A 21490-nucleotide genomic window follows, 5' to 3' on the forward strand; every position below is an offset into this window, starting at 1 on the left:
GGTAGCAAAATAGTTTAAAAGATTTTGCTTTTTCTATTTATTTTTACAAAGCAATTAGTAAGAATTTGTTTATCACAAAGTATCTTGAGAAGTGCTTATTACAGATATATCTATAAACTTTCAGATTTACAACAGTCAGCTCAGGATGAAAGATCCTGCATTCTTTTTACAAACATCACAATATGTATTCTTGTTTTAAGATGGCACTGATGGTTCAGTTTCATGCTGGTTTGCTTTGATTTACCTTGAACGTAACATGTTGGATGAAAATACAATATAAAACCTGTCTTCTGTATGTCCATTTATAGATAATTCCTCACTATCAGTTCAGTACGTGTCCTTCACTCCATACATTATGGATGACTGTTGCAAATTTAAAACTTTACTAGAGTACAGCTGCTTAAAGTTTTCTATGAGAGATATATCATCTTTCAAGAGTTCAAATATCTTGAAAAATCAGAATTTCTTTATTCATCTTTTTTCTAAAAGAACCAGGTAGCTTTCATTTTAATTTTAAGAAAAAAAAAGTCCTTTTGACTTTTCAGATAATTTCATGGGTGGAGAGAAGATTATTTTATTGAGAGGATGCTCTTAGATAAATTTTGACAGAAAAAAATAAGCATATTTAAATATCCATGAACACAAAACATACTGTATCAAAGATTAATATTTCTGATGGGACAAAACAGTGAAGACTGCCCTGATAAACATGTGGCATTGATCATGAAAATCCATCACTTTATATGGAAGGCTTCCTATGAGATAGTTAAATACTCTAAAACAAACTAAGCTTGTTAATATAGATTCACACTTTCATAAAATGTTGAGAGATCCTTGGATGAAAATAATAATAATATGAGGAAAATTCCTTAGCAATTCTGTAGAGTCCAGAGAAAGAACTGACCTGCGGAATGCGATCTTTTCTTTCCCTTTGATACTTTTTTTGCGCTTTTTCCCTAAGAAGGCTCAGTTACAACCTTGTCATGCAATTGTATATATATTTGGATTCTGTGATCTGATATAATTGTTGAGAATTATGCATGTTTCTGATTACTGATTACTAAAAAAAAATCATCTGATTGAGGCCTTTATGAATTAATCTTAAAGAGAAAAATAATCTCAAAAATAATGTTAATGATGTGTGGAGCAATAATGTAATTGAAAAAGCATGTGGGAAATTAATATCAATGCCTATGAATAGGGCCCTACCAAATTCACGGCTATGAACAACGCATCATGGACCGTGAAATCTGGTCTCCACCCTTGAAATAGATTTCACGGGGGAGAGCAGCGTTTCTCAAATTGGGGTGCCTGACCCAAAAGGCAGATGCAGGGGGGTCACAAGGTTATTTTAGGAGGGTTGTGGTATTGCCACCCTTACTTCTGCGCTGCCTTCAGAACTGGGCAGCCAGAGAGCAGAGGCTGTTGGCTCTGAAGGCAACGCCTTGACAGCAGCAGTGCAGAAGTAAGGGTGGCAATACCATACCATGCCACCCTTACTTCTGTGCTGCTGTGTTCTGAGCTGGGCACCCACCGAGTGGCAGCTGCTGACTGAGGGCCTAGCTCTGCATGCAGCAGCGCAGAAGTAAGGATGGCAATACCATGCCATGCCACCCTTACTTCTGCGCTGCTGCTGGTGGCGGCGCTGCCTTCAGAGCTGGGTTCCCGGCCAACAGCCGCTGCTCTCCAGCTTCCCAGCTCTGAAGGCAGCGCCGCTACCAACAGCAGTGTAGAAGTAAGGTTAGCAGTACCGCAAACTATAACCTTGCAACCCCTCCACAACTCCTTTTTGGGTCAGGACGCCTACAATTACAACACCATGAAATTTCAGATTTAAATATCTAAAATCATGAAATTTACGATTTTTAAAATCCTATGACCGTGAAATTGACCAAAATGGACCGTGAATTTGGTAGGGCCCTACATATGAATAAATGAAATTATTGGTAGTAATCGTCTCTCTTGTGAGTGAGCTATCTATAATTCTCTGGTATTTAGTACGTCCTTTGAAACGGAAGGAAAAAAATAATCTAATTTTGGATGCTTATGCCCACAAAAAATTATAACAATATGAATGCATTGGCACTAATTCTTAATGATATGCATTTGAACTAAATGGTAACAAAGTAGGACGTATCCCGGAGGGAAAGGTCTGAATGAACAAAAGCACCTAGGTCAGCTTCAGATGAACTCAGATTGTTTACTAGCCTGGGCTGTCTTGTCCAGCTTGTTATTTTCAAAAGCTTTTGGAAACTTCTCTTTGATCTAGCTGAGAACATATAGTTAGAAAATAAACTATCATGCCTTTTACAAGTTATTTTTAAAGCATAAAAGGATAGGTATTTGTAATATAGCAGATGAACAACCAACTGAGGAATATTTACTAAGGAACAAATACATGATTTTTATTTATAAATTTATGTACAGTAGAACCTCAGCGTTATGAACATCAGAGTTATGAACTGACTGGTCAACCACACACCTCATTTGGAACTGGAAATATGCAATCAGGCAGCAGTAAAGACAAGAAAAAGCACATACAGTACAGCACTGTGTTAAACATAAACTACTAAAAAAATAAAGTGACAGTTTAAAAAAAGATTTGACAAGGTAAGGAAACTATTTCTGTTCTTGTTTCATTTAAATTAAGATGGTTAAAAGCAGCATTTTTCTTCTGCATTGTAAAGTTTCAGAGCTGTATTAAGTCACTGTTCAGTTTGTAAACTTTTGAAAGAACAACCGTAATGTTTTGTTCAGAATTATGAACAACCTGCATTCCTGAGGTGTTTGTAACTCTGATGTTCTACTGTATAGTGAAGTACATGTTTTATACAAATGGCTTTTTCTAGGAGTGGAAGAGATATCTTCGTAGAAAATTACATGACAGTTCTAATTTGCTTTGATAGCTATCTGTTGAACTACAATAAAAATCAATCCAAGTGTACAGTTCAAACCTATCGACTCATTCTTCTCAGTGTCAAGCCTTATAAAATATACATCTGGAAAGGTTTCCACTATATACTTACAATAATCCATCTACAGGACTCAGAGACAAGGAAGAGCTGAGCTGGCAACTTTGTGTAATCTAATTCAAGTTATGGGAGCAGCTTCAAGACATGCATGCATGTACATAACTCCGCCCCTTCCCCGCCCTAACTCTGCCCCTCCTCCCTCCCATTTCCAGCCACGCGGAAAGGGCTGCCTGAGCGCTACCGGCTTCACGGTTTGCCGGGCAGCCCCCAGACCCTGCGCCCCCGGCCGGCGCTTCCCCAGCACAGCTGGAGCCCGGGAGGGGAAGCGCCCAGCCGGGGGTGCAGGGTCTGGAGGATGCCTGGCAAACCGTGAAGCTGGTAGCGCTTGGGTTTCGGGCAGCCCCCTTGCCTCCTGACCCTGTGCCCCCAGCCAGGCACTTCCCCTCCTGGGCTCTGGCGGCGCAGGGTCCGGGAGGGGAAGTGCCCGGCCGGCGGCTGGGGTCCGGAGGCAATGGGGCTGCCTGAAGCCCATAGCGCTCGGGCAGCTCGGCTCTTAAACAGAGCCGAAGAGTCAGGGGAGGAGCAGAGCCGCCGCGGGAGGGGAAGTGCCTGGCCAGCATTTTCCCGGACATGTTCGGCTTTTTGGCAATTCCCCCCGGACGGGGGTTTGAGTGCCGAAAAGCCGGACATGTCCGGGAAAAAGAGGACATATGGTAACCCTACTTCAACGGGCACTGGAATAGGCCTTGAATGACTAGATGACATAGCTGGTTAAATAAAATGATGTAGACTAAGAAGGGGTGACCCACAATGGACTTCCTACTATTTTTTCCTTATACACAATAAACATACGAGTGATGTTTTAACAAGTAACTTACTGAAATGTATACTCTAGAAAGCAAGAAACGCTAAGTTAATGTTTTGCTTCTTGTTTACAAAACTTTAAGGTTAGTTGTCTGTCTACTTCCTATGTTTTATACCATGTCGACTATGTTTCTACTACAGAAAGGCTAGGATGGCTTTTTTACATAACTCTGACAATAACAGTATTTGCTTCAAGAAGAAAAAACATTTTATTTTCTCTGTAAGGAAAAGGAACATTTGAGTACCAATAAAAATCATGATTTATTATAGCTCTGAATTTTAGCATCTGTTACACTGATGTAAATCTCTTATTCATCAAAATGTAATGACTGGATTATGAAGAAGTAGAAACAAAACCACAAATATACATAATTTGCACAGAAGTTATATGTAAATACTGAGAATGTGTAAATAAATTATAAAAATAATTTATGCAACTGAATATATTTAGATACTTGTTAAACTGAGTATTTTTCTATATTTGCATTCATGAATATGAATATGATACAAATGCGAGAAGTATGGGGAATAAGCAGGAAGAACTGGAAGTGCTAATAAATAAATACAAGTATGACATTGTTGGCATCACTGAAGCTTGGTGGGATAATACACATGATTGGAATGTTGGTGTGGATGGATACAGCTTGCTCAGGAAGGATAGACAGGGGAAAAAGGGAGGAGGTGTTGCCTTATATATTAAAAATGTACACACTTGGACTGAGGTAGAGATGGACATAGGAGACGGTAGTGTTGAGAGTCTCTGGGTTAGGCTAAAAGGGGTAAAAAACAAGGGAGATGTCATGCTAGGAGTCTACTACAGGCCACCTAACCAGGTGGAAGAGGTGGATGAGGCTTTTTTTAAGCAACTAACAAAATCATCCAAAGCCCAAGATTTGGTGGTGATGGGGGACTTCAACTATCCGGATATATGTTGGGAAAATAACACAGTGGGGCACAGACTATCCAACAAATTCTTGGACTGCATTGCAGACAACTTTTTATTTCAGAAGGTTGAAAAAGCTACTGGGGGGAAGCTGTTCTAGACTTGATTTTAACAAATAGGGAGGAACTCGTTGAGAATTTGAAAGTAGAAGGCAGCCTGGGTGAAAGTGATCATGAAATCATAGAGTTTGCAATTCTAAGGAAGGGTAGAAGGGAGAACAGCAAAATAGAGACAATGGATTTCAGGAAGGCAGATTTTGGTAAGCTCAGAGAGCTGATAGGTAAGGTCCCATGGGAATCAAGACTGAGGGGAAAAACAACTGAGGAGAGTTGGCAGTTTTTCAAAGGGACGCTATTAAGGGCCCAAAAGCAAGCTATTCCGCTGGTTAGGAAAGATAGAAAATGTGGCAAAAGACCACCTTGGCTTAACCACGAGATCTTGCATGATCTAAAAAATAAAAAGGAGTCATATAAAAAATGGAAACTAGGACAGATTACAAAGGATGAATATAGGCAAACAACACAGGAATGCAGGGGCAAGATTAGAAAGGCAAAGGCACAAAGTGAGCTCAAACTAGCTACAGGAATAAAGGGAAACAAGAAGACTTTTTATCAATACATTAGAAGCAAAAGGAAGACCAAAGACAGGGTAGGCCCACTGCTTAGTGAAGAGGGAGAAATAGTAACAGGAAACTTGGAAATGGCAGAGATGCTTAATGATTTCTTTGTTTCGGTCTTCACCGAGAAGTTTGAAGGAATGCCTAACATAGTGAATGCTAATGGGAAGGGGGTAGGTTTAGCAGATAAAATAAAAAAAGAACAAGTTAAAAACCACTTAGAAAAGTTAGATGCCTGCAAGTCACCAGGGCCTGATGAAATGCATCCTAGAATACTCAAGGAGCTAATAGAGGAGGTATCTGAGCCTCTAGCTATTATCTTTGGAAAATCATGGGAGACGGGAGAGATTCCAGAAGACTGGAAAAGGGCAAATATAGTGCCCATCTATAAAAAGGGAAATAAAAACAACCCAGGAAACTACAGACCAGTTAGTTTAACTTCTGTGCCAGGGAAGATAATGGAGCAAGTAATTAAGGAAATCATCTGCAAACACTTGGAAGGTGGTAAGGTGATAGGGAACAGCCAGCATGGATTTGTGAAGAACAAATCATGTCAAACAAATCTGATAGCTTTCTTTGATAGGATAACGAGCCTTGTGGATAAGGGTGAAGCTGTGGATGTGTTATACCTAGACTTTAGTAAGGCATTTGATACGGTCTCGCATGATATTCTTATCGATAAACTAGGCAAATACAATTTAGATGGGGCTACTATAAGGTGGGTGCATAACTGGCTGGATAACCGTACTCAAAGAGTTGTTATTAATGGTTCCCAATCCTGCTGGAAAGGCATAACGAGTGGGGTACCGCAGGGGTCTGTTTTGGGACCGGCTCTGTTCAATATCTTCATCAACGACTTGGATATTGGCATAGAAAGTACGCTTATTAAGTTTGCGGATGATACCAAACTGGGAGGGATTGCAACTGCTTTGGAGGACAGGGTCATAATTCAAAATGATCTGGACAAATTGGAGAAATGGTCTGAGTTAAACAGGATGAAGTTTAACAAAGACAAATGCAAAGTGCTCCACTTAGGAAGAAAAAATCAGTTTCACACATACAGAATGGGAAGAGACTGTCTAGGAAGGAGTACGGCAGAAAGGGGGTATAGTGGACCACAAGCTAAATATGAGTCAACAGTGTGATGCTGTTGCAAAAAAGGCAAACATGATTCTGGGATGTATTAACAGGTGTGTTGTGAGCAAGACACGATAAGTCATTCTTCCGCTCTACTCTGCTCTGGTTAGGCCTCAGCTGGAGTATTGTGTCCAGTTCTGGGCACCGCATTTTAAAAAAGATGTGGAGGAATTGGAAAGGGTCCAGAGAAGAGCAACAAGAATGATTAAAGGTCTTGAGAACATGACCTATGAAGGAAGGCTGAAAGAATTGGGTTTGTTTAGTTTGGAAAAGAGAAGACTGAGAGGGGACATGATAGCAGTTTTCAGGTATTTAAAAGGGTGTCATAAGGAGGAGGGAGAAAACTTGTTCACCTTAGCCTCTAAGGATAGAACAAGAAGCAATGGGTTTAAACTGCAGCAAGGGAGGTCTAGGTTGGACATTAGGAAAAAGTTCCTAACTGTCAGGGTGGTTAAACACTGGAATAAATTGCCTAGGGAGGTTGTGGAATCTCCATCTCTGGAGATATTTAAGAGTAGGTTAGATAAATGTCTATCAGGGATGGTCTAGACAGTATTTGGTCCTGCCATGCGGGCAGGGGACTGGACTCGATGACCTCTCGAGGTCCCTTCCAGTCCTAGAATCTATGAATCTATGATCCAGCACTAAACCTATTTCTTCCCTAATCTGCTCTTCATCTATGGGGCTAGAGGCCTGCAAACTTGATGCACTCAAGAATTATCTGTGATATTATTTTTTATTTGTTAAGTGCCAACAATGTGGCTGATGATGTTAAGATGTAGATAAAGGCAGCTCCTGCCCCAAAGAGCTTATCACATAAGGTGGCACGCGAGCTGATTTTCAGTGGTACTCACACTGCCCGGGTCCTGGCCACCGGTCCGGGGTATCTGCATTTTAATTTAATTTTAAATGAAGCTTCTTAAACATTTTAAAAACCTTATTTACTTTACATACAATAATAGTGTATAATTAGTTATATATTATAGACTTATAAAAAGAGACCTTGTAAAAACGTTAAAATATATGACTGGCACGCGAAACCTTAAATTAGAGTGAATAAATGAAGACTTGGCACAACACTTCTGAAAGGTTGCCGACCCCTGCCCTAGATGTACTGTACCTTTTGCATGTATATCACTCAAGAATTATTTTAATACGTATTTCATTACATTGGGAAGTTATTCCAGTTAAGGACAATATACTGCCCAAAATCTGCACAAGAGACTTTAATAATAGAAAGTTGAGTTTCGGTGTGGATCAAGGGAACAAATTGGTTCTAACTGGAGTTCTGCTGCAATTCAAGGCAGTATTTGGAATTATACTATGAAGTTCTGTTCTGAATGGAGGGTAGCTCTAGGAATTCTTAGACAATTAACAGTTTTCTTAGTGAACACCACCATGTGTGACTGGCAATTTCATTCGCCCCTATGTAACACATACTTCGTATATTTCTACAACAACAGAGGAAGTTAGTCTTTGCACAGAAGTCTTGGCACAGTACTAAAATGAGGAAGGGGAAGGTGTTTGGCATCAGAATGAATCTTGTCACTTGTAAAGTGCTGAAGTATTCAATGCCTTGTGTAATTAACCATGGAGTCTGTGTTTTGGCTTGTTCAGCAGAAAGAAAACAATTTTGTGGCTGGCCTAATATTATACATGCAACTTTCACTAAATATAATTAAAATCTAATACCTGGAATCCTTTTGGAAAGATTTGGTGAAAAACCATGAGTTGGCAACTACATAAAGTAGAATTTAAATGCTGCCTTCAGGTTTTCTTTGTCTGTCAAGGATCTTTTGAGTGTCGCTTTTTAAGTGTTCATTAACAGTCCTATGTCTTGTTGACTCTAACAGTGTCATGTAAATTATTTAAGGCATGTACATAATTTTTCAATTAACAAACTGCTTGGCTCATGAAAATACATACACACAATTTATAAGTAGAAATTCTAGACTAAATATCTCATGATGAGCAGGTCACTATGAATTAAAAATGAGTTTTCAAATAAAATATTTAATGATATCTGAAATTAAATGAAACATTGCAAAATTAAAAGTTTCTCAGTTAAATAGGCCTGCTGTTTAACAATTTTGCAAACCAAATTAAGGCTACAAATTGAGCAGACTTATGTTTTAGATATTAAAAGATACCTGAATTGAACATGTGCAGAAATAAAGCTCAAATAACTATTCACTGAATGTAATCTCAGTGGAACTGAAGCAGGAAGAGTTAAAGACAAAACACTGGCTGACCATCTGAAGTGTTTTTTGTTTAGTTCTTAAATATATTTTGTGTGTGTTCGCAGAATCTGTTTGCAGAAATTTTCTACTTATACACAATTACAGTATATACACAGTAACCAAATACACACGAAAAAGCAGTAGTCCATCACCTTGATTTGTATTGGTATACATTCTGAGTATAGTGGTAGATGTGATGGGGCACCAATGAAAATTTGCTAGGTACACTTGTTTTAACTTTCCTAGTACATAACAGAACTTTTTCAATGTCAGTATCATTGTAGAAATATATCTGACTTTGAATCCCATATTTTTCTGGTATTTTAATATACCAAATATTCTAGTATACCAGCACTAAGCAAACACACTTCATTTCTAATTCAGGGTAAAAATGTTACATACCGTTAACTGATGCATCAACAGGTCCATTAAAAAAGTGATCTTATTACTAAACAGAACATAGGTGCAGTTTTCTGTGCAATTACTGCAGGCCAGGTTGTAAACATTTACGGTATTGCAGAGTGACCTAAAATAAAAAATGAAATGTCAACATAGTTTTCTTCTTAAATATACTAATCTATAAAATTAAATATAAATATTAGGCTGTGAGGAATATCATCAGGCAATCTAAAGTGAAGGTAAGTTTAAGGAACATGAGTATGAAAAGTTACACAGAAAATACAAATTAGCATGAGGTAGGTTAAATAAATATTGACATGATACAGAAGTTCTGAGTGAACCTATATACATTCCAAATTCTATAGTGTGTTACCACTGCCTCTGCTCTAGAACCAGAATGTGGGTTTAAAACTAAATTGCATGCCTTGGAAGCTGTAATGTTTAAATGAGCAAGCTCTCCTATGTTACATGTGGTATTAAATGTCTGTGCACATTTACACACCTTCACATGCTTACACACACACACACAATCAAACCTTTGATCCCCCCCCACCCCCATCATTGGTATATTAGAAATACAGTAAACGAAAAAGGAAAAAAAGGAACATCTGTACATCATCAGGTAAAACTCTTATTTTTGCACAATTTGAAAAACTAATGTTTTTTCTGGCAGAATTCATTGTCTCATGCAAGTAACCTTGGTATACAAGATCATTGGTCAGTTTGGTAGCAGAATATTCAGGCAGAAGGATATGTTATAAATTAACCAGCAGGAAATGCTAACACTATACTGGGATCAGCTTTAGAGAGGGTCTGGCTTGCAGGCCCAGCAAACTAAGGTGAATTGCATTGAACAAAAGGACAATTAACAGGTGAAACATCAGTCTTTTGCCTCAGGTGAATCTCCTGATAATTTTGGGACTTAGGGCTAGTCTACACTGGCAACGTTAAAGCGTTGCCGCGACAGCGCTTTAACGTGGCTCACCTCCGCAAGGGGCATGGCTCCCAGCCCTGGTGCACTGTCTACACTGGTGCTTTACAGCGCTGAAACTTGCTGCGCTCAGGGGGGTGTTTTTTCACCCCCCTGAGCGAGAAAGCTGCACCGCTGTAAAGTGCCAGGGTAGACACGCCTTTAGAGAGACAAGGTGGGTGAGGTAATATCTTTTACTGGACCAATCTCTGCTGATGAGAGAGACAAGTTTTCGAGCTTACACAGAACTCTTCTTCAGAAACTGTGAATCACTGGCATCCCCATTATGGGGACTGTAAACTTGGGTGCATAACTACATTAGTAATTATGGGAGCTACACGTACGTATGAGGGGAAATAGATGGTAGGTTTGCAATAGCAAAAGGGAGAGCGCCAATTCTGAAAAACTGGAAGAGCAAAAAGAAAGCTAAACAAAATGGGCCACAACGGTTCAAAATATATACAGTAGGCCTGGTTCTTCTCTGCATTTCACATTGTGGAGTTATTTATTCCTATGCAAAGTGAATGATTTATGCGGCGTCAGAACTTTCACAGGAACTGGCCCTAGGCTATGGAACTCATTGCCACATGAGATATACCTGCCTAAAGAATTTTATCACTTTCAGAATAATTTTTTTCACAATATTTTCTTTGACTTAGCTTTTCCTCAAAAATTTCTTTGCTTACAGACAAGCACACGGACACAAAACACACATACAACACAACTCTACAATAAAATAAATAAATAAATAAAGTCAATAAACAATTCTGGTTGCTTTCCAAAAGGAAAGCAAAGAGAGAGTTTTTTTATTTTTATTTTTAAATGCATGGGAATCACTAATGTGATGGAGGCTAACCAGGCTCAATAGACAAGCCAGACTTGAGATCATTGGTAAAATTCACATTCTGGAATGGGTTGGCAGTGCCAACTGACAAGTTTTTATAGAGAAGCTGTCAAAGTCACCATCTGACTTTACTAACTAAATTAATTAAATAAATGTATCTTTATTTTATAGTTTTATTTTTTCTTGCAACTGGTGAGCATGGAACAGGAAAATATTTAATGGAGAGAAAGCCAAAGGTTATCATTTTGTAGCAGAGTCTTAATAATGTTTTTGTGCGGTCCCCTACTGAATTTATTTACTACAAACATTTAGGAAGCCTGCCTAGGTATTTATTTATATTGTGCTCATCACTGTCACAGATGATCATCTAGCTCCAAAGGCTGACAATTTAGAGGCATCATATACATCAATTTCAAATTCTTTCCCACATTTCCCAAACCAGTAAGGGCTGGGAATGCTCAGAAGCCAGTGAAATTATAGTAAATCATTCCTCTGAGTAGCTCGATTGCTTCTCCTCCAAATGAAAACGAACATTATTGGACTCTAAAGGGAATGTCATCTAGTCTTCCTTGGCTGATAAGAAAGTGACAGCAAATGGGGCACTAAGGATGGAGGACTGTAAAAACTTATGAGAGTATTGAGACTGTGATAGGAACATAGAACATGCTGCAAGATTTAAAAATGGATCAGAACATTTTTGGGAAAACGTATTTATATGATAGTTGATATTATAATTCCCTTCATTTGAACATGGAAATCCATATAATCATAACGCCTGTTTGTTAATATCCTGAATATAACTATTAATACAAATATTTTGTGTATTGTTTATATTGTCTTGTTATAAATTAATATATTCACTCTGACTGGAAGGCACTCTTCTGGAAATATGGTTCAAACAGTATAAAATGCAATATCAAATTACTGCTTACTGAGCTGCAATTCATTCACTTGTTTTTCAATCTACACTGATAATTCCTGTAGAAAATTCAACTAATATACCCCTTATCTATCATGCTTAAAACTAAAAATATATATGCAACAAAGCTCTCTTTTCCTAACCTAGCTTTTAAAAGAGGTTTATATCCTTCATTTAACAAAATGAAGGATGAAAACATATTCCTACAGTAGTACTGAAAAATTATGCTCTAGAACAGTGTTTCTCAATGACCAGTCCATGGACTGGCACTGGACCCCGAGATTTCCTTGACACAGTTTAGGAAGGCAACAAGCCGGTCCCTGGTATCAAAAAGGTTGAGAAATACTGCTCTAGAGGACTTAATTTTTCTTTCAGCAAAGATAAGTCAACATATATTAATGAGGCTATTACACTTAGAAACATAAAGGACATCTGGCAATGTTTATTTTCACTATATAAAGGACAAGTTTTAGTGCTCACCTTTTGGAAAGCTCTTTCACCTACTGCTCTAAAGGAAGGATCAATTAATTTAAATATGAAAATACATTTTCCTAACCCTTGAAATTTGAAGTTAACAGATTAACTTTACATCTTGATAATTTATTTCAATGTTTAGAATTATGTAGTTCTCTTATTGAAATACAGCTCAGAGTGGATGGCATATTTAATAATTCCAAAAAAGAACCGTCATTCTAGATAGATCTAAAATGAAGAATCCTCTATTTTAGATGTACAATAAATTAATCTGAAGTAATACACCCTGGTTTTGTATTTCCCAAATGAATCCTACATCCAAAAAAGTATGTGAAGTTCCAAAGATTCAAATAATGCCTTTGAAAGTGTGGCATAAGCAAATGCATGTCAAATTAATTTTTCACAATAAGGAGGGCTTTTTTAATTGATAACATAAGCTTGTTAACTATAGACTGCTATGATTAGAATGTATTTAGACATGTTCTTAACTAAGGTTCAGTTATAGAATTTTTTTATTTAAAATTGGAAGTGTCAGCACTGAAGCAGGCCCCAGGTGGTTTGCAGTGTTAAATGGCAGATTAAAGTCAGCACAACTAATTTCTTTACTTTAATCTTATTAGTAGAACAACAGCTGTCAACTGTCACCATTTCTGCACAAGGCCTCTGAGACAAGCACAGAAAGCTGTGTGTGTCGAGCAAGAACTTCATCTAACTATAACTTAAATTTACCAATTTGCAAAACTAAATTTATTTTTTGATGTTTTTATATTGGCAGATTTTATTACTCACATTTTAAAAAAAAGTATGTATCAATAAAGCTATCAAAATTATGTTAGGGTAACAGAGTATTTTCCTCACATGTAAAGCAGTTGTTTATTGACTACTGATGTTGTTCTAAACTTTGTATCACACCCACAAATCAGCTTTAAAGCTAAGTTAGACAGCACATATACTCAAACCACATAATAAGTCTACCCTCTGATGGAGGGCTTTACTCTAAACTAGAGTAAATCCAATTATAAATACACTCTTTATGATACACAAATTTTGGCTCCAGAGAAGAGTTCTATCCTGAAGTTTGACCAAAATCTATGTATATACATTATATTATTTATCTTATGTGAACATAAATAGATGTGAACAATGTTTATCTTTAATATATGTCTTCATATACAGAAGAGAACAGAACAGTTTAGAATCTATGATCCTTATTCGCCTCTAAATTATGCTCTAAATTACTCCTAATTTACCCAAATGTAAATGAGTGGAGAATCATGGCCTCTATCTAAAATTGTATCCCACAATACAAAACTAATTCATGTTTGTGCACTAGGATATGTAGGTGAAAAGTCATAATCTTTGCTTCCATAAAATCAAGGTACCACAAACATATAGAAACAGCCTACCTCTAAAATAAGACTTTTGAATAGTAACTCCAAGTTTGAAAGACTGGAATTAAATATACACAGCATGAGGTTAAATACACTACAATCCCTCACACATTAAAAAAACCCCTCAATTATTGAGTGAGTTATTACAAGACTTAAACCAGGGGTCGGCAATGTTCGGCATGGGGCTCACCAGGGTAAGCACCCTGGCGGGCCGGGCCAGTTTTATTTACCTTCTGACACGGCAGGTTTGGCCGATCGTGGCCCCCACTGGCCGCGGTTTGCCGTCCCGGGCCAATGGGGGCGGCGAGAAGCAGCGCGGACGAGCGATGTGCTGGCCGCGACTTCTCTCCACCCCCATTGGCCCGGAACGGCGAACCGCGGCCAGTGGGGGCTGCGATCGGCCGAAGCTGCCGCATCAGCAGTTAATAAAACTGACCCGGCCCGCCAGGGTGCTTACCCTGGCGAGCTGTGTGCCGAATGTTGCCGACCCCTGACTTAAACAATCAAATTCATGGTTGTGCTACCACAAGGGTGAACTGCAAAGTTTTACTAACCACTGCTATTTGAACAGAATCTGGAGAGCTGAGAGGCCTTCTCACTGTTCTGCCAGGGAAAGAAAGCAGTTAGTTTGGTATCTGACAAAAAAGAGCAGAATGGAGGTGACAGATGGGGTAGTAGTTAAAGAATGGAGAGAGAGAGAGACAGAATGGCAAGCAGTGGAACAGTAATAGAAGAGACAAGGTATGGATACAGGATGAAATATAAAATTAAAAATCAACCAGGAAAATGTTGAACTATGAAGCTATAATGCCATCTCTAGATTTTGAAGACTGCATAAACAAACTCTTGAGCTTCACTCACATGGTTTATAATGACATCAGAAATCCTCAAAGGAATTACATCCTCATAATTCACAGTTACCTGTTTATTCTGTACATCATCAACACGATCTTAAATTCTCTGACTCACAAATGGGCTCTCTAAAGACTAACTACAACTAATAAATAGAAATAGTGGAAGCCAACAGAACTAACCCTCCTTTATTTTTCACCAGAAAATGTTTAAGTTTGGAACCCGTTCTTATAAATAAGTTATTATATGACATATGACAAATCAAGTGTACAATTTACCCCCACTATTTACATTTATGGTAGAATCTGGCAGACTCTTGTATAAAGTTCAGAGGCCCTGACTTATTAACTGAAAGAAACTGTTCCCACACTAAAATCCATTCTAAACAATCCAAAAGAGCTCCTTCCATCTACACAGTTTGTTCACATACTAGTGCAGCAGGGCAATGTTGATTTGTGCTTGAGTACTGTCAAATGTGAAACCCAGCTCTATTACAGAGAGAGAAAGAAACGGTCATGAAAACCGACAGATGCTGCAGGTTTTGGATGTTGATCTTGCAAGGAGGTCATTCTCTTCAGAGAACCCTTATGCCCTCACACCAACTGCCAGTCTGGAGTGAATGTTTCCCCAGAGAGAATAACCTTGCAGAGAAAGCTTGTTTTGGACCTCAGGTAACAAGCATTGTGAAAATACTTAAAAATTGAATAAATAGAGCACTTCACATTCAGAAATATTTATAAAGTAGATCAAAAACTGTAAAATGGGAGAGCAAACTATGGAAGTATTTTCAGTCTAAGGTAGTGGTGAATCCTATCGCCACAAAATATTTTATTTTACACTGCAACTGCTAACAACTATATCCATCAATATACAATATTATGCACACTATTTTCTACATACTATAACTATGGCTCAGGCTGGCTTCCCATGATATTTACTATGACTGGATGATGAAAGAAGCAGTATGGCAAGACACAAGGAAAGAAAAACAATTTCCCCCCTCCAATCAAGTTTTTAATAGTAACAAATGTCCCCCCATCTATCTGCTATCAGCCTCTGAATAATTTGCATTTACATTGTGCAACTCACTCAAAGAACTAATTATTTAAACCTTGCAACACCATTCTGTCATATGTAAATATTACTTTATCTGTTTGGAAAATGGGTAGCCAAACTGAAGCACAGATAGGTTAAGTGATTTGCCCACAGGTCAGTAAGCAAGACCATGGCAGAGGCAATAATCCTGTTCCCTGCCTGGGTTCTGTTACTCGTGCAGGGTTTTTGCTGTCTAACTCCAATTTGATTTTCATTGAAGGCACACAGATAAAATATTACAAAACTGGGAATTTTTACTCAAGTATGTTAAATTATGGCTTGTTCAGTAATCAGAAAACTGAACAACAGTGTCAATCAGTTATGAAAATTATAAAATGCTTCTCTAAGAAATAATACACCTGGACACTAATTCTTAATACCTTAACACCAATAATAAAACCTATTATAATCCAATTCTTTCTCCTCCCCTTTGAGTGTTTTGTTCTTAAAAAAATGACCCCCCACACTAAATGGATCATCTGTCTTTTACAAATGCCACATCTTTCCTGCAGCATTTGCTGTCCTGCTGGTCTAACTAACAATCTGGGCAGTACAAAACAACAGGCATATTGTTAAATCTTTTTATAATAAAGCTTTATCTTGTAGACATGGGATTAAAGTTCTGAGCTGCACCATGCTGCCAGGATTTTGGGGAAAGAGAGATGTGGATAATAGCCCGTGTAATCTCCTCACCTACTTCTAAATAGCTTAACCTCATCACAAAATAGCAGACAGATTCCTAATTTAAGATGAGCACAAATGGTTAAATCATACAATGCCACACAAACTGTCTATTTTAGTTAAGTGGAGTGGTATCCTTTAGCAAGACCTATTTTGGTGGGGGAAGTCACGTGGATAATTAATACATGACAATGTTTAGTTTAATTTATTTCCATGTTTTTACTTTTTGCTCGTGTTAGCACTAAACATAGGACAATGCCATTTCATAGGACTCAAACTTTAAAAAGCAGAGATGTAAATGATATCAAAATACAAAATAACCTAAGAAAAGTAAATTGCAAACTTCTTTCAAAACTTAAGGCAAGAAGAAAACTGATTTACATTTTATTTTTCATTAAAGAATCAGCTACAACCAAAGACTGTGCTTTGTTTTTTTAAAGATAGTCAGTTGGAAAACTTCCATCTTGAAAAAACCCTCTTATTTAAGAATTTGTATGAAGGAGTTTTTGTGACAGCAGGTTAACAGGCATCAGATCACACTGATTCTCTGTACTGAGAGCAAAAAAATGGTTGCTCTAAAACAGCCAAGTCTCAGCATGCTTCAGTTGTTCATAGAAAGTCACGTCCTATGGAATTGGAGCTCTCTCAACAATCCAGTTACAGTTTACTTACATAGCACATTCATTTTCATGATTCATTTTTCGATTAACCCAAAAACTTTAACAAAGTCACCTGGAGGGAAAGGTTTGCATCAGTTGATAGTATTAGACACTGTCTGTGAAACCTTTAAAGTTGATTAGTATAATACATTTAAGGGGTTAAAATAAAAAGCAGATTCCATGCCAGAGTGAGGTTTTGCCATTCACTAAAAAAAACCCTGATAGCTATGGATTTCTGTTAGCAGAGCCCTCAAAAGGGGGTATGGTTTGAAAAATGGTGGTGTTAGTTAACATCATCAACAAAACATACACACTAGATATTTTATATTGTCTAAAAAGTTGAATCTGGAAGAAAAATTTCATGCATAAATTTAAAGGCAACCTTAGTAAGAATAATGTATACAATCCAATTTCTGTACAAGTGTGTAACAGCCAATGTCGGGCGATGTGTTTTTTTCACAGCTGTCACCCCAAACGCAAAAACAACACTCAGGAGTATGATGTGGATTTGGGTCTATAAAGGAATACATGATGATGTACTATTTTCTTATGTAAAAGATAAATCTTGATGCAATGTTGTTCATATCATGTAAAGAGAAATTGTACCAGTAACTCCTAGTTCACCACTCCACCACATCGAAAGGGAGGAATAGCTCAGTGGTTTGAGCATTGGCCTGCTAAACCCCAAGGTTGTGAGTTCAAACCTTGAGGGGGCCACTTAGGGATCTGGGGCAAAATCAGTACTTGGTCCTGAAGGCAGGGGGCTGGACTCGACTCCATGACCTTTCAGGGTCCCTTCCAGCTCTAAGAGACAGGATATCTCCTTGGGGGGGATAGCTCAGTGGTTTGAGCATTGGTCTGCTAAACCCAGGGTTGTGAGTTCAATCCTTGAGGGGGTCACTTAGGGATCTGGGGCAAAATTAGTACTTGGTCCTGCTAGTGAAGGCAGGGGGCTGGGTCCCTTCCAGTTCTAGGAGATAGGATATCTCCATTAATTTAATTTAAAAGAAAAGAAGCATCTCTAAGAATAAGCTAAGAAATAAATTGGGCAATTAACATCTCAAATGACTGCACTGCACCTTTAAGTGGGGCAAAGGGGGAGCATTGTCTGGCTTGCCAGGAAAGGGGTATAGTAGTGCTTTATGGGCAGGGGATGAGAGAGAGACTTGGAATCTGCTGTAAAGGGGGACTGGGTAAGCATTGTGATGCTGACTCATCCCCAGAGACTGGAAGGGCTGGGGAATTGCTAGGGGGGAAGCCCAGTGGGAGAAGTCCCTTTTCTCTGGACCAGGCAGAGCAGCATCCAACTGTCCTCCCTCTCCTTGGAGGAAGGAAAATAGCATGTTTGGTCAGGACCTACTGTGGGCATCACGATAGTCACTCCTTTCCAGGTTGGCTGGGAAGGAATTTTTCTCTCACCACCAGATTGGCCCATTGGTGTCGGGCTTTTTTTTTGCCATCCCCACAGCAGGTTTGCGGGGACTTGGTTATGGTGAGTAGGAAGGGAGATAGGCTATGATGTCGCAACTCGTTATGTAAGTGTGGGGCAGATGTTCAGTGCAGGTACTCCACAGGGTAGGGATACAGTGAGCAGATAAATGGCTTGTTAAAGACTTAAAAGAGAGGTTTTTCTTTTAAAGAGTGAAATAGGGGGAGGGGAGAGCGTTTCAGGGCTCCTATGACTGGTACAGCAGGGAGCCAACCCCCCTTCCTTATAGCCCACCTTAACCCTTGTTCGAGGAGGGTGGGTGATAAGGTCCCAGAAATGAGTTGCTGGAGGACCAGGATGGAAAAAAGGGGAGACTGGCGGAAGCCCCCAGGTAGGTGTTGAAATGATCATGGAGTTACCTGCACTGTACACTTTTATCTGTTGGGTAGTCCCAGACATCTAATAATATAGTTGTGGCCTGATTAAACCATATCCAGTGTCTCCTATCCTTCTTTCGCTATAGCCGGACATTAACAAAAACACTTAAATCAAGCTCAAGAAAGGGTGATCGATTTTAGTTGAATACTATGTGTTTCTGAATTGAAAATCTGAAAATTCCTCTTACAGCCTCATTAGTAAAGTGAGAGCCATACTTGTGAAAAAGGGCATAATCTGGTAGAAATATTGCTGCCCTTATAGCAATAAAAGTTCTACTAAATTTTACATCTTAACCTTCAGAATACTGCTATTTTTCAGATGCCCAGTTAAAGGAATGCTTAGGAAGATGTATCTCTGCGTCCACAGTCTCCAAAGGTGAAATTCACTCTTGCGTAGAGAGCCACCAGGATGCCTACATACAATTTTTGCCCCACTATTTTGAATGTACTATTTGTACTCAGGAGCAATTTAACATATGACAAATAAAACTATGTTTTCAATGAGATGTCTTTCAATTTCTCTGTAGTCTCATAAAATGGTCACATTTTATTACAATCCCTTTTAAATGCATTCACATATCCTTACTGTTTATGGAGTCCATTAACCTGAACATTTTAACTACTATTTTGTACCACATGAGCTCTAAAAATTGGAAGTAGAAGAGAAAAAAAGAGAGATGAAGTGATATTTACAAGTAAATACATACGCCTAATGTAAGATATACAGGTGCAAACACAAAAATCATGAATCGCATAAAGAAATATGCGTTGTATAAGATATTCTGTTAAAAAAATAATTAAAATGTCTTTCTACTTCAATGAGTTGCAATAAATACATTAGATCTGAAAAGATTAATCCTGATCACTTATTATTTAGACAAACAGAAAAAAACATTGCCACCTTTTCCATTCATAAAAATACTATAATTTCATGAATACCAATATCTACACACACATTTAATCATAAATTCTACAACATAAAAGCTCCAAACTGGGATTTCCTGATCTACCTAGTGAACTATATTGATTCTGACCTTGGTGACAGCTGATTTGGAATAGATACACCATGTGAATGAATCATAGCAAAACATGAAATGATACCAATACATGTTTATTTTATATACTATAATAAATAGACATACTCTAAGGTCTAATATTAGCTTCATTATTTTAAAAGTAAAGTTATCTCTCACAGATCTTTTAACAGAGCTAGAAAAATAGTTGAAGTTTGACATTATACCTCTGTTTGTGATTCCATTCTAACCTCATTTTTGAAGGGTTTATAAATCTGCCATTCTTATTTGCATTAGGCTGAAACTTGGCCAGACAAGTTCTCAGCCTCAGTTATGTAATTTGTAATATGTAAAATTTATGTCATTAGTTCATCTGTTTCCTTCATTTACAATGTAGTCAACCAACAGAATTTCTGAAAGTTTTCGATTAATCCAAAAACTTTTCAACAACCCAGGATGATATTTGCACCTGAAATGCTGATGTTGTAGAGAGCAAATAACCTATTTCGTGGAGTAGGTTCACCTGGTATATTGTTTGTGATGCATATTGGCCAGACCCTCTTGGTATGTTGAACTGACTGAGCTATTTAACTTCAAAAGCAGTTTCTTATCATGTGCAGTACAGTAGATTATCTTAATAATAATAGATTATGAACATGTATTGCATTCCATGGTAGTATACACATAGCATGGACACAATGTAAAATACTACTGGATTTTAATAGGACCTTTCCTAGTAAAATTAATCTCAGAATAGCATATTTGAAACTATTATGTAAATTTTAACTGAAATTAGTCTATGTAGAACTGAACACTTACGACAAATCTGTAAATGGAACTGTGTATCAATGCCTCAGAGAAATACAACACAAAATCCCAGCAAAAAGCTCCATTCACACTGTATTTGTTGGAAGGAATAAAATACTAATAAAAAATATATGGAGATATACCTTTCTCATAGAGCTGGAAGGTCATTGAGTCCAGCCCCCTGCCTTCATTAGCAGGACCAAGTACTGATTTTGCCCCAGATCTGTAAGTGGCCCCCTCAAGGATTGAACTCACAACCCTGGGTTTAGCAGGCTAATGCTCAAACCACTGAGCTATCCCTCCTGTTAGCATAAAATTTAGAATTTCTCTGTTTTGGAGTGTTTTTTTTTTTTTTTTTTTTTTTAATGTACTGGTTGTACTTTATACATCCTGGAGCATTCCAATGCTGCTGTTTGGAAAAACAAAAACAAAAACCTTCTTGGGCATCATTTTGGAATGTTACAATTTCTTTCAATTTCCATGAACATAAAAAATGTCAAAATAACTGACAGTTGTTTGTAAGTTCCCTACAAATGCAAAATTGCTTTATCAACTTTTCAAAATGTTTTAGTGACTCATAATCACAGGTTGATACACAAAGGGTCTAGGAAGCAATCTGAAAACATATATCCTGTTCTAAGTAATGACTGAAAGTTACTAGACAGTGTTCAGCATTTTCAAATACCTTTCAAAGAGTCATGATTTGTACTGCTAATAAATCAAATACAAATCAAAGATGCTTCACATC

General features: G+C 37.9%; 1 protein-coding gene across 5 annotated transcripts in view; it reads right to left on the reverse strand.

Moving 5' to 3' along the window:
* SCAPER (S-phase cyclin A associated protein in the ER) overlaps positions 1 to 21490 on the reverse strand; it is a 379512-nt gene that overhangs the window by 83802 nt on the left and 274220 nt on the right. For all 5 annotated transcript variants that reach the window (XM_054041167.1, XM_054041165.1, XM_054041164.1 and 2 more), the window contains one exon: positions 9175 to 9298. In XM_054041167.1, coding sequence (XP_053897142.1) covers positions 9175 to 9298 — 124 coding nt within the window. The remainder of the gene's footprint in view (positions 1 to 9174; positions 9299 to 21490) is intronic.

Source organism: Malaclemys terrapin, chromosome 10, assembly GCF_027887155.1.
Source record: "Malaclemys terrapin pileata isolate rMalTer1 chromosome 10, rMalTer1.hap1, whole genome shotgun sequence".
Lineage (NCBI taxonomy): Eukaryota > Metazoa > Chordata > Testudines > Emydidae > Malaclemys > Malaclemys terrapin.